This window comes from Ciona intestinalis, chromosome 8 (assembly GCF_000224145.3).
Source record: "Ciona intestinalis chromosome 8, KH, whole genome shotgun sequence".
In the NCBI taxonomy this organism is placed as follows: Eukaryota; Metazoa; Chordata; class Ascidiacea; order Phlebobranchia; family Cionidae; genus Ciona; species Ciona intestinalis.
Window position 1 is genome coordinate 2,008,481 of NC_020173.2, and position 13,887 is coordinate 2,022,367.

At 35.6% G+C, this 13,887-nt stretch overlaps 2 protein-coding genes across 2 annotated transcripts; one reads left to right on the forward strand and one right to left on the reverse strand.

Annotated features, from left to right (window-relative positions):
- Positions 1-300: 300 nt before the first annotated feature.
- On the reverse strand, positions 301-3,960 carry LOC778556 (homeobox protein Hox-D9a). The gene is made up of 4 exons (XM_002123477.2): positions 3,672-3,960; positions 2,709-3,435; positions 1,170-1,363; positions 301-730 (listed from the first exon to the last, which is right to left on the reverse strand). The coding sequence occupies exons 1-4, from the start codon at positions 3,789-3,791 to the stop codon at positions 482-484; spliced, it is 1,290 nt and encodes a 429-aa protein (XP_002123513.1). The 5' UTR covers positions 3,792-3,960; the 3' UTR covers positions 301-481.
- Positions 3,961-5,051: 1,091 nt separating this feature from the next.
- On the forward strand, positions 5,052-11,325 carry LOC100187335 (cystinosin). Its single transcript, XM_002129214.4, has 9 exons — positions 5,052-5,246; positions 5,674-5,837; positions 6,653-6,753; positions 6,865-7,008; positions 7,578-7,677; positions 8,359-8,478; positions 8,905-9,075; positions 9,512-9,629; positions 10,383-11,325. The coding sequence occupies exons 1-9, from the start codon at positions 5,147-5,149 to the stop codon at positions 10,562-10,564; spliced, it is 1,200 nt and encodes a 399-aa protein (XP_002129250.1). The 5' UTR covers positions 5,052-5,146; the 3' UTR covers positions 10,565-11,325.
- The last annotated feature ends 2,562 nt before the right edge of the window (positions 11,326-13,887 follow it).

Sequence of the window (13,887 nt, forward strand, 5' to 3'; positions counted from 1 at the left end):
TTCATAGTCCAAACTTCGCATTGGTTTAGTGAGTTACCATATAGGCAACTTTGTGGTTAATGCTCTTTCATCGCTATCAATTTTGACAAGTTTGCTGAGAATTAAACAGTTACCGTTTAAGCATCTTGTCTGAGGACACACACGTTTACATATATGGCAGCTTTGAGTGCGGTGGTATTATTATGTTACGACGAACGCGGCGCAACCACTAGGTATGTAACGGCGTCGAACGGGCTCAATTAAAACATCTCTATATAGTTCAATCAATAGGCTATCTTCTGTAAAAAGCACCACTCAAAATTTATATTAGGTCGTGTATAAGTGTAACTATAAAGTAAAGGTGCAGTGATGACGGCAATACAAGATTTACGATAGAAATATTCATCTTACAAATTGGAACACACTTGTACACTGGAAGAAATACAACGGGTATAGGGCCCATCGTCCGAGAAAATTCGGTGCCCACTTCAACCTAAGCATATTATTGAAATAATGTTGAAATGGACAAGCCAGATGCTGGGCGATTATATAAGTTGCAGCGTGACGGTGACGGCTCCAGAATATCTGCCATTTCAAAGTCATTTGATTTTTCTGTTTCTGTTATTGGACAGGTGCGACTGTAGGCCACATCACTGTCCTCGTCTGTCGATTCTTGTGTACCATCGTCACCTTTGCCGCAGCGAACCTGTTTCTTAAATTTCATGCGCCGGTTTTGGAACCATGTTTTTACCTGCAAAAACACAAATCGAATAATTTTACTTTGGAATTTCGCGAAGGGTCAAACATATCCTGCTTTAACTTGAGTAAACTTATTAAATCTGTCATGCCGAGACAATGACAGTCGTTATAACGCGGACGATGAGTTTTACATATACCTCATGCCCGCTTAAACGAGTAACCACTTCTGTAAAACTTTGTGGACAATTATTTTTTGCAATTTTTTCTCTTTTTTTGTAATATATAACTGGCTATTTAGATACCCTATATAAGAAAGGCAGTATTGGTTTGAAGTAAACGCAGTTAAAGTGTCTTATTTATGGATAATCACGTCCACAACGGTATATGGCATCGTCGAGCTTCGAATTGTAACACCCTATATAGGCCATAAGCAGGGCACTATAACCACACTGTCACGAGCGTATTTGCACATTTTTTGCGGTTTATTTTACCTGGGTTTCAGTAAGCTCCAGTGCATTGGCAAGATCAACCCTTTCAGGCGTGGACAAATACTTTTGGGATTCGAATCGTCGTTCCAGACCAGATAGCTGTTGATCAGTGAAAACAGTTCTGGCCTTGCGTCTCCGGCTTTGTCCCATTACAATTGAATCTTGGTGAAGCATTGGCCCATTCATTCGCAATCGAACTGTAAAAATATAATATTTAAAAATAAATATGAAACGGCAATTTCGGTTTGGAATTTAAATCATTAAAATAATTATGCCAAGCTGCTCGGGCATTTATAATTGTTATATAACTAATTATGTTCTTCAGCTGCAACGAACAGCGGGCGAGTATTGTTATCGATGAATGACCATATACTCTATATTGTGTCCATTGAATTTTCCCATTACTGTCCGAGCGACAGCAAATTGCCTTTTGATTGACTTGGCAATCAGGAGTCAGCCGAGCGGAATAGCTTAAAATTGAGCTGATTAGACCTGGACGCCCGGTCCGTAAGTATGTATAATACACAAGTTTAACGCTCTGCGTCGTAAAATTGCATTGTTGGATACCAGACACATAAGCCCTCACGAAGTATAAGTTAATTGCGTGTAGTGAGGTGGAAGGCATTGTATGGATCTCTTTCTATATTCACCCCCATGGGAAGAAACTAACTGCACGAAAATGACCTATGCTACAAGAAAATGATTATAGTAGGATGGGGGAAGATGAGACACTTTTTCTAATCTATTTTCTCGTCCCATTTGGTAGCTAACAATTAAAGAACATTTACAGAATTATAAAACCTTATCCTTATGACTCCCATAGATCGTTATTAATTGTTTAAAACACGATCATGATGTTTTATTGGATATTATCTGTTAAATGTGTTTCCTTTATTTTTCGTTTTATGCAACCGTTTAAATATCAAAGGCTGGCTGTTAATAATCGAGAAGAAAAGTTAAATGCCGTGTGGATTATAATTGTTAGTGGCGGAGTTATAACAAATTCGCAATAATTTAAATCCCGAGCTCAACTTTGTCACGAGGATTGTAAAGAATTAAGCGATTATCACAAAATTAATTTACGATTACACAAGCAAGTGGGGTTGGTTTCTGCAGTCCGAACCTATACATGTAAAGCGTTCCTACTTATGGCAATGCCAATTCGACAACCTTTCTACTGATGATTTCCCTTTTTACATTTTGAATTGCCATGTAAAAAGGAATGGTATTTTAGGTCGATTGTTATATGTTCATAGCGAATTGCCAATTTAAAACATGCAGCTGGTGTTGGACATGCGGCATGGCATGTGTAAAGAAACGTCGCTTCAGCTTTTTTAGGTGAAATTGATTTTTTAAGCGGATTGAACGGTTCCTTTAATAACTGGCACAAAGGTGCTAGATTATTTAACAACTGTGGCAAATTTGGAAACCACCTGCTTCCGATGTCAATCCAAAGCTCTAATATAAAAGTCACAACCATACAAATTTTGAAAGTTATCCCAAAACAGTATTAGGAAAATAATCAAAACAATGTAATTATACCTTCAGCTTCACTACTGTGCATTGCGCTGCTTTGGAATCCTCTGCGAAGTTGGTTCGCCAATATCGATGATAAAACGGATGCCGAGGCGTTGCTGGATGAACTTGAAAATAAATTTTGCAGTTGAAGATATTTGAAAACGTTGCTCGAGTCGTTGAATAGGGGGTTTGTAAGAAAAGACGGCGGGTACATCATGCTTGGTGTTTGAGACAAATGTGTTGGAAGCTGCAGTAGACCATGAGGGAGCGCAGGTTTAGAACACTGCCGGCTGTCCCGGGATTCATGGGTTAACCTGTTGATCACTTTTTTGAAGTTGTTTTCATTATCATTTACCGAAGCAGAAGAATTTCTGGAGAAATCTAAAGAACGAGGAACGAAGTTTCTTCCATTTATTGATGTCATCTGAGCGAGCGCTTTGGTTTCCAAAGGCAACTGGTTTAGAGCTTGAGCATCATAGGCGCCGCCATTTTGGTTTTGGTTTACTTTTTGTTGAAAGCATTGCCGATTCAATGCTTCATTTTCCGAACTACGTCGTTCACTGGCGAAAAAAGAACGGTCGCTGGAGCTGGAAACACAACCTAGCGACGAGTTTTGCGTCGTATCAGAACCAAAAGTACAGGTGGAAAGATTCCCGATCGAACTTGAAGTTGGAATCTTTCCACGACTGTTAGGACTCCCTGAATCTGTCTCATTGATATTTTGTGAACTAGAAGTCCTTGATTTTGGGCTCTAAAAATAAACAAAGGTATAATATAAAAATTGTTTGTTTTGGTTACAAATTAATATATAAGTATTGTAAGTTACGAAAGAAATAACAACGCTTTTATATCTGCGCGGCTAAGGTTATATAACTCCGTAAATATTTCTTGTTTACTATACTAAATGTAACAAGAAAACATAATAAAATTGAATACACCGTCAAGAATCGTTAGTGTTAAAGTATGGTTTAATATTTGATTTCTTACCAAAAGCAGAAGATCTGCAATACGAAACGATTTGACAGACTTTTTCGAATTTGAAAAACTTGTATTTGGCGAAGCAACACCTTCCACTGTTAAGTTTGATTCCTTCTCGTGATCCAACATTTTATACACTCAGTTTAGTTTTTATTAAACTGCTTAATATTTACCTTTAAAAGTAAAATGATATATTAGCTATACTGAACGTTTAGCATAAAAAAGGTCTGAATTGGCTATAACTAAAACGTAATGACCTAAGCATATTCGCTGTCGAACCACACGTGTAACCTGTGCTTCCAATAATATCTTTCTGAAAACAACCTTTCATGGTCCTTTATATAACGCCGGCGAGCAGGAGAAAAGAAATGCAATCATTAGCGGCAGGTTTCAGACGGCTCGAAGCTGGCAGAATATACGCGACTGACCACTAAACGAAAGGCTTAAATACATGGAATTAACATGTAAATGAGGCGGTTCAACATTGATTTGATTCAACCGCAAGCTTTCCTGCTTAAATCCGGTCTAATGCAAAGGCGCTCAGAGTCGGCTCGACTTTTTTGTTTACTGGGTGCATATTAGGGCACAATATTTCGCCAATTCACACGATAATCTCCATTACGCCGCTACGACGCGCGATTGACAATACAGCTTTAAGATTCGATTAAGCGATAATTCGTTTATTGCGATTGCATACGTATTTTCAATTTCTGTCGCTGTTTTGTACAGCTTTAGCAATTGTATAGTACTGTGAATAAATGAATTAATGTAACTTACTTTATCTTCGCCTGGTCGAAAAACGACAGTCGTTATAACACGGATGTTCTGCGCGTTTCATACACCTCGTGCCAGCTTGTGAATTCCTAAGTATGTTACTTGAATACTTTTTAAACTTTTTTATGTATTGCTTATAACTTGGATAACCCATCAGTGACCACTGGGTTGGAGCAATTGCCGTTAACTCTTTTCCATAAACACGCCCATTACCTTTGGGTTGGAGGCAGGCGCGCCAACCACTTTGCCACCGCGTCGGACTTAGGGGTAAGGTGGGTTAACACCAAAATCCTATATTTTATGATTGTGGTTTGAACAATTAACAGCGTTTTCTAGAATCGTGGGGCTACATGCATATAATTCTGTAAATATTTTTAGATTTTACCGAATGGTACAAGAAAACAGACTAAAACACCCATCTTATGCTCCCTACTATGTATAAATTGTGTCAGTCAAATCTCTATCTCTTTATTTAGTAGAACTAAAACTTTTGCAACACAGTATTAACTCCACAAATTCACAATGTTAAAATGCTTTATGAAGTTTGGTATCAAAAATGGCAGTTTATTTGCCTTCCCTACTTTTTATTTTAAGGTTGTTGTTTTAGGTGGTTCCCCTTTATCACATGACGTTTTGCTTTTGTTTGTTTGTTTAAGTTTCGCTGCACTGTTTTGGGCTGTAGTTGCACTTTTAAAGATTACTTCAATAGAATGCATAGGTCTCTGCATAATACTGTTGTTATTGTGATTCTGCTTTTAAATGTACAAAGCTTTCAAACTGCGCAATCTTCAGTTAACGACAATGCAAAAGGTTCGTAAATACGGCAACTGCCAATTATTAATTATAGTGTTCATAGTGACATAAATATATCTTCTTGTAATGTTACTCTGTGGAAGTTTTATAACAATGTTACCCTTAGATACCTGTTCCATTAGTTGTAGTGTAACTGCATTGGCTAATCCCTATATTTTGATATGCGCATATTTTGTGGAATAAATAATTACCGTATGGTGGGGAAAGATGGGACACATTTTAACTCTATTTGCTGGTCCTATTTTGTAGTAGACAAAATAAGTTTAAAGAGTTGGAAAATTATGTTCTTCTGGCTCCCATAGACCTTTGTTAATTGTTTAAAACATTATCAGGATATTTGGATATTATGTGCTAAATGTGTCCTATCTTCCCCCACCCTACTATATATATATATATTGGAGAATAAATATGTCATTTTAAACAGCTTTGTTATCATGGACAAGTTCAATCAATTTGCTCATTGATGAAATTAAGAACATAACATTTGTTGCTTCATGCAATCTGACTGATGATGCTATCTTGTTGTTAAATGTTTCCCATGTTCATACATCGAAGAAAAATGAATTGCCTGCTAATTTCACACACCAGGTATATTAATTAGTGCTAGTGAAGAATCCTTCCCCTACATTATTTGCTCTTCACTAACCCCTAAATAATAACCCACTAACCCACTGGGCCTGGCTATAACCCCTAACTACCAACGTCTAACACTTCCCACCAGCCTAATCTGTAATTTACCAGAGAATTCTTTATTAGTGCCATTCATTTGTATAGTTTTGTGAAATGTGGAATATTTAGAGAGGTGCATATTTGCCTAGAAAACGTTTCATGATGTTATTCGTTAAGGTTTGTATAGATTATTCTGTGTATTTATTTTTTAAGGCTCAATAGGTGAAACTTTTTGTTTATCAATTGTCTGTGGTATTCATGTGTAAAGTAGGGTGGGGAAAGACAGGACACATTTAGCACATAATATCGAAACATGCTGATCATGTTTTCAACAATTAACAAAGGTCTATTGAACTCGTGACAATACAGTTTAACAATTCTTTATATGTTCTTTGTTTACCACAAAATGGGACGAAAAATCATATTGAAAAGATTTCCCATCTTCCCCCACCCCACTATATAAACATAATTGCTGTGATTTTGGAGGAACATGCTACAGATATAGCCATTTCTTTTTAAAACTGGCTGATGGTAATGTTTTGTGGATTTAGGATATTTTTTTTTCTATGACTATGGACAAGGTTTGTATTTCAAATCATAAATTCTTATTCATTGGTGTATGTAAAGAATTAATTAATAAAAAGAATTAATTATTATATATTCGAATATTTTCACCCACTATGTTTTGTGTTTAAATTATTGTACACGAAACTTAAAATTTGCTTTTAAATCAGGTAAATTTAGCAAACAACACAAACAGTGCTGCTCTTCCTGTGAAAGGTGTGGCCGTTGGACAAATTGTGGTTAAAGTAAACACTAGTACGGATCAACTAAGGTGAATGCTCATTAACGATTTTTTATAGTTAAAATCAAATTTTAAAAATAAAATATAAAATTTTTAGTTTTTTTTAAATTTAAGATTTAAAAATTTCAATTTTTTTCGCAGTTTACCAAGTGACAACAAGTTCAGGATATACGTTGTTCACAGTCATACATTGGTTATTGTTAACACTGTGATTGGATGGCTGTATTTTGTAGCTTGGTCAGTTTCCTTTTATCCACAAACCATTCTCAACTACCAGAGAAAAAGGTAGGATTTGAATGCAGCTTCTATATTATTGCTAAAGTTCCATGGCAAGGTCCGTCATGGAACCTAAGATTTAGACTAATATGACCTAATATATTTACTGTATTTGTAAATTTAAACCAACATGAAACAAATGTGTTTTTTTTTTCTAATTTGTCAAAATGTTAAACTTTTTATAAATAAATTTCACGATAGGAAAAAAATAGTTTAATTATGACATGTGACAATATTAATACAATGGTGTGTATATTTTTTCAATCTGTATATAAACACTTATGGTTCAGCTCAGCTTATGGTTCAGCTATGGTTCAGCTCAGCTTTATACAGCATTCTAAATGGGTTTATGATGCTTTATTAATGCCCAGAGGGTAGTACCATAACCTAACTATAAGCTATTTTGAAAATACAGGAATATTTTAAGAATATTTTTGAAGTTACAGGCATATGATATATACACTTTGTTTTTAAATATTTTTCCAAGACTAAGTGTTTTGGGCAAGAAAACAGCAATTGTATGTCCAAACCAGTGCCCATATGGAAGTATTTCACCAATAGCTATTGTTTCTACACAGTGTTGTAGGTTTGAACTTTGACTACATAGTGTACAACATCACTGGCTTCCTTGCGTATGGATTTTACAATATTGGTCTGTTTTGGATTCCAGTCGTGAAGGTTTGTAATGAACATAATCTAAAAAAACAGAAACAAATTCGCCCACAAAGTAACATACTTGGTAACTCTTAAGCTGGCAGGAGGTGTATGAAACAGAACACTGTGTTTAATGACCGGCCACCCAAAGATACAGTAAGAAGTTACATTGTGCAGTATAGTGTACAGTTACAAACTTAGTTTGTCAAAAAACTAAAATAAATTTTGAAAATTCTTACACAAAATTATCATTTAAAAATTTACATATTTGGAAACTCGCAAATGGAAACAAAATGTGTAAAAGCAAAACAGAACACCCAAGTTATAATGAATCTCAGTACACCGCCACATGAGGTTAAATAAGTATATAATTATTGATTCATGCCGTTATATTTGAATATAATACTTTTCTCATTTCTAACATGTTCTAATACAATGCTACCATTGTGGGTGTATGTGTCCTTGGGCAAGACACTTAACGGCAATTGCTCCAACCCAGTGGTCACTAATGGGTTGTTCAAATTGTAAGCCATACTTAAAAAAAAAATCCCTCAAAAAATAATCACCCACAAAGTAACATACATGGTAACTCGTAAGCTGGCACGAGGTGTTAAACCCGTGTTATAACGACTGTCGTTTTTCGGACACGCGAGGATAAAGTAAGTTACATTCATTCAAGTATCATGCCTTTGTTTAATGTTTTAGGAAGAATACCTAAAGATGTATCCAGATGGAGTAAATCCTGTGCAAGCAAACGATGTTTTCTTTACCCTACATGCAGTGGTGTTAACCGCTATTGTTATCATGCAGTGCTTTATTTATGAGGTAGGAAACCATTATATTAAATACAAATTAAAATGCGAGTGTTAATATTTTATTTCAGCACACTCATTGGGCAATTGCTCCAGTGGTCACTAATGGGTTGTCAAAATTATCAGCCATAAAAAAATGAAAAAAAACATACAAAAAAAAAATAACCCACGAAGTAACATACTAGGTAACTCCTAAACTGACACAGGGTGTATGAAACAGAACACCTGTGTTATAAGACTGTCGTTTTCCGGCCAACCAAGGATAAAGGAAGTGACATTCATTCAGTCATTTATAAAAATCAATTAAAAGGTTGGTAAATTAAAACACATGGTTATAAAACTGAATTTTTCTTATATCCAGACAGATATTTGGCTGGTAAAAACCACTGTTCTAAATTTGATTTGTAAACACTTAAATTGATATAAATTTCTTTTCCAGCGCGGCGGACAAAAAGTTTCAATCATTGCCACTGTTCTCTTATCCCTGGCATGGACAGCCATGTTTGTTCTATTATTTGTTGCAGTAGCCGGTAAAATAACGTGGCTCGTATATCTCATGGTCTTCTCATATTTAAAGCTGGGCGTTACTCTGATTAAATATATACCTCAGGTGCAGAATATGTTGTTTTTACTGCAATTAGTTTTCAATGTAATAGAACATATCCCCATTTGCATTTTTCTGTAGTTAAAGGCAACATTTAAAATATACTCAAAATGGTCGAAATATCTGGATTATGTGCTAGAGGTGTCCCGTTTTCCCCTATAGTACTATGTTAAAGTTAGTAGTGTTAAAATACGGGTTATAACTAGTAACTATTAATTTTATCAAAACTTGTCGTTTTTAAAACAGATTTCAGCACTTTTTGCTGCTATTTTATGATAAACATTTTGTTCTTTAAAAGTTAATGCTAATGCATAGATATGCCAGTAGTTATGGCGTACTATGAAATTATTATTAAACATAAGTTATATTTGAATCATAGAAATGCACGTTTAAACTATTCCCACCTTCCCTGCATTTTAAAACAGTGCCTATACAAACTCAGGTATACATGAACTTTCGAAGGAAAAGTACTGAAGGTTGGAGTATTGGGAATGTGCTGCTGGATTTTACTGGTGGTTCGCTTAGCATTCTTCAAATGTTCCTACAATCTTACAATAATGGTTTGTATTAATTACTTAAAGTGTGTTTGGATCTTTACACTTGTAATGAATGAATATAACTTACTTTATCTTCATGTGGCCGGTAAACGACAGTCATTATAACATGGGTGTTCTCACTGTTCTGTTCAATACACCTTGTGCCAGCTTACGAGTTACAATATATGTTACTTTGTGGGTGATTATTTTTTTGAATTTTTCATTTATGTTTGGCTGATGACCACTCGGTTTGAGCAATTTTTATTAATTGTTAACATAGCTTTTATGATTTTATCACCCACAAAGTTACAAAATGTGGAAACTGAAAGGTGAGCATGTGTGTGAAACAAAACTACTGTGTTATAATGTGGATAACATAAGCATCATCTTTCATTTAGCGCTAACTTCCACTCTTATGGTTAAAATTTTGAAGATAATAATAAGTTCACACATGGTCTTATAATAGGCCATTGGTAACCTCATAGTTTAAGCAAAGATTAGAAATTTTATGCCAAAGGGAATTTAGAATAAGAGAAATATTATAAGTGTGTTAAAATATCAGAAATGAAAGATCAGTCAGTAAAATTATCAAGATATGAAAATGGAATTAGAATTAGAATTTTTTTTAGCTTAAATATCCTAAACAGATTCATCAACAAGTCAATTTCATTTATTTTTCATTTGATCTGAAAATGAACTATTACCTTCTAAAAACAATTATTACTTAATAGTACTCTTAAATTAATTCCTAATGGCTTGCAAATCAAATTCTTGCAGATGAATGGGATCTAGTGTTTGGCGATCCAACTAAATTTGGTCTTGGTGTCTTTTCAATTTTCTTTGACATCGTTTTTATGATTCAACATTATGTTTTGTACCGACCAAGGAAAAATGGTTTTGAAATTCTTGCGCCAGATATTGTGACAGCTGAGGAATCATCCGGAAAATGTTTTTCATAGGTCAATGTTGAATAATATTTGCGCTAATTGTTTGTTCTACTATTACTTTAGAAACAAAATGTATAGTTATACCATAGATGTCTAAATATCCATGGTTGTACGTTATTTCCTATATAGACCAAGGACAATGGTTTTAAGAGTCTTTTATCAGATATTGTGACCAAACTATTTTATTCTATGTGGGTGAGAGCCAACAGCCTGCTAAAGGTTCTATGATTTAGGCCAAGTTTGGCCCATTTCCCTATTGTGATCAACTAATTTTATTAGTGATTTTATGGTTTAATATACACATACAGAATAACCTCAACATATTTTTAAATGGTTACCAGTGTTAGTTTTATCTGTTGTGTGACACTTAGGCAAAGTTTCTCAATTTGCCTCAGCTATATTTTAATTTTTTTTTAAATTTGTGTGGTTGATCATTACTTAAAAAGTTTTCAATTTTTATGAATTGTCATATTGTAGCTTTTATTGATCTGTTTTTCAAGTGCTTTACTGTCGATATTATGTTGCCTTGTTGTTGAGTATTCACCATGCGAATAAATGCAATGTTTTTAATATTGTTACCTTATCACACTGATGATTTAATAAACATGCTGAGTTGAAAAATTTAAGATCAAAATCAAACTGCAAATATTTGACATATTGCTAGGTTGATTATATTTTATCCTAAGTTTTCGTTTTGTTATTACATTGTAAACAAAATGTAAATTTACACATTGTGAAACAGCTTCGGTGTATAACAAAGAATTTCTGTAGGATTTGTTGTGTTTTTTTAATTTCTGTCACCGCTGGACGGCGCCATTAATCCGTTTTTGTTATACGCACGTTGCGTAAATCGCGGAATTCAAACCCGTAAGCAAGCAGTCCTGTTTTGTCATAACAAAACGCGGTTCCACCAATTGAATCTAGTTTTTCCAATATTGGTTCTACATTTTCACTTCACCAGTGTTTTCTAGAACAGTGGTTCTTAAACTTTGTTGTGTGCTTTATTATTTTTTGTTTGCTTATCAGATTTACCCCCAAAGGGAAAACAACTAATTACATCAGTTTTACCTAATGCGACGGATGCGCTAGCTTTTTGTCAACGAATTGTTCAATGTTTGGTAAAGTACTACAATTAGCACATTTTTTCTGTCCTGTCAATTAACTGATGTGGATTTTGATTGGTAGCTTATTTACCCCTAAATACAAGGAATTTACCCCAGTTTAAGAAATTCTGCTCTAGAAGGTATTGAACAGTGAACCTCAAAATCAGAACAAGCAATTTATTTATAGTAGTTGTTTAACAACGAATGAACTTAAATTGAACTAAAAAGCGCGTGTGAATTTGTAGCTGCCTGATGGCAGTCACGTAATAAAAGCAAAATATCCCAACAAACTTGTGCTCTGCAATGAGACACTTTATTCTCAACCACTCGCTGTTATTTTTGTAACATTCAACGTCATAATTAAACCGCGGTTGTCAGTTTTGGTGGTAACGTTTGTTTCTAGACCTAAGAACTAAAAATAATGTCTCATTCACAATTACAAAATTACTCTGCATTTTATGGTATTGGATTTTTGGATAAATTTTGTATTTTTCTTGCTATGGCAAAAAGTGTAAGTTCTAATAATAAGGCTTTCACTTCAGTTTAACCAACAGCTAAGATTCAGTTTGCTGAGTGTGTTAAGGTTGTCCTAAAATAAACAAACGCACGACCGAAAGCTGTTCATGGGAAAACCTGCTGCTTTGATACAAAGCATCCAATCCGGATACAAATCCCTTGTTTCCGATTATCTGTTAAACAGAAGCCTTGTTTTACACAGCAGCGTTTTGTTTCCATTTGTTTTTCCCATACTGTATACTAAAGACAGGCATGCTTCTTCTGAGATCACTGGACCCGCCGAATCCAACAAGAATGCGTTGTATCGAATTCGAATACTACTCCGATCTCCAGTATCCCCGGTGTAGTAATAAGGCGGCTAATAAAGTCACGAAAATGCTTTAAAAATAAAGCAATACGTCGTATTTCAAAGGCACTAATGGTGCAGTCAGAAGTTCAACGCTTGGCGCGCAGTATTTCCGTGAAAATAAAAGAAAATGTTGACAAGAAATACACTGCGGTCAACACTGTAACTTTCGCCTCTGCCATAAGTGTCAGGTCTCACGAATTCGGCTACGGACTTTGTTACATTTCACCATTGTTCTGCTCAGCGATAGTTTTGGATGTAAACACCTTAGGTTTACCATCGACACACGCCCATTGACGGAATATCGCTGTCCTAACCCTCTGCTTTCATCGGTGCTCGCGCGAATTAAATGCCTTATTTGCTACCTGATCCGTTTGATCAAAACGCGCCATTAGTACAACGGTTCGCCACAACAGCTCCGAGGAACCGAACACCGCTTTTGTATCAAACACAGAAGCGCTGTAGTTATCGGCTCAATCGTTTACGCGGATTTGTACGGCTAATTCACAGGGCTCCACCTGGCTCGACTACCGGTCTATGAATGCAGCGAACACCATCTAAAATGACCAAATTATACGACCCATAGCGTATACGTATCGCTTCACTTTCCTGGTTGCCTAGCGGAAAATCGCGGCCATATTAGTGCATAATTATGTCAGAACATGACATTGTACGGCATGGGCCTTGTTTGACGTAGAATCTATTTTAAACTCTACGCTAAATCTGAAATTAGGTCATTAACATAATAGAGATTGCTGGATTTTCGGTCATATCTCGTAAAAAATGTTATTACTTGAAAATTGAGCAGCATGTTTCGTATATATAGTGTGGGGGAAGATGGGACACCTTTAGCACATAATATACAAAAATCCTGATCATGTTTTTAATAATTAACAACGGTCCATAGGAGTCATGAGGATATAGTTTCATGATTCCTTAAATGTTCTTTGTTTACTACTAAACGGGACAAGAAAATGGAGTTAAACGGTGTCCCATCTTCCCCCACCCTACTGTATCCAAGAATAAAAGCAACAATATCAATAAGGCAACATCAGTGCTTCTTTACCAAGTAGGCCATTCCATGCTACGACCCGATATAGTCTAACGCCCCATCATGTAAAATCCATGCGTGGCCAACCGATTTGGCGAGGAGCGCTGGGCGTGTAATTCAATTTTGATTATTCTGCCATTTAGCTGCGCGATCTTAGCCTGTCTCGCACCGCCGACACTTTAACTTCCCGCCGAGGTCCAAAAATCAAACATCGCTTTACCGTACTGTGAGATCGGGCCGATTTAACGCTAATAATTCCATCTTCGCGCGCGTCCGTCACCCGTAAGTGCAGGCGCAAGTACAGCATGATGATTAGGGT

Coding starts and splice junctions, on each gene's coding strand:
- LOC778556 (XM_002123477.2), bottom strand. CDS start 3,791: ATGTTGGATCACGAGAAGGAATCAAACTTAACAGTGGAAGGTGTTGCT. Junction 3,436..3,671: donor TTGCAGATCTTCTGCTTTTG/GTAAGAAATCAA, acceptor GTTTATTTTTAG/AGCCCAAAATCAAGGACTTC. Junction 1,364..2,708: donor GCACAGTAGTGAAGCTGAAG/GTATAATTACAT, acceptor ATATTTTTACAG/TTCGATTGCGAATGAATGGG.
- LOC100187335 (XM_002129214.4), top strand. CDS start 5,147: ATGCATAGGTCTCTGCATAATACTGTTGTTATTGTGATTCTGCTTTTA. Junction 7,678..8,358: donor TTTGGATTCCAGTCGTGAAG/GTTTGTAATGAA, acceptor TTAATGTTTTAG/GAAGAATACCTAAAGATGTA. Junction 8,479..8,904: donor TGCAGTGCTTTATTTATGAG/GTAGGAAACCAT, acceptor TTTCTTTTCCAG/CGCGGCGGACAAAAAGTTTC.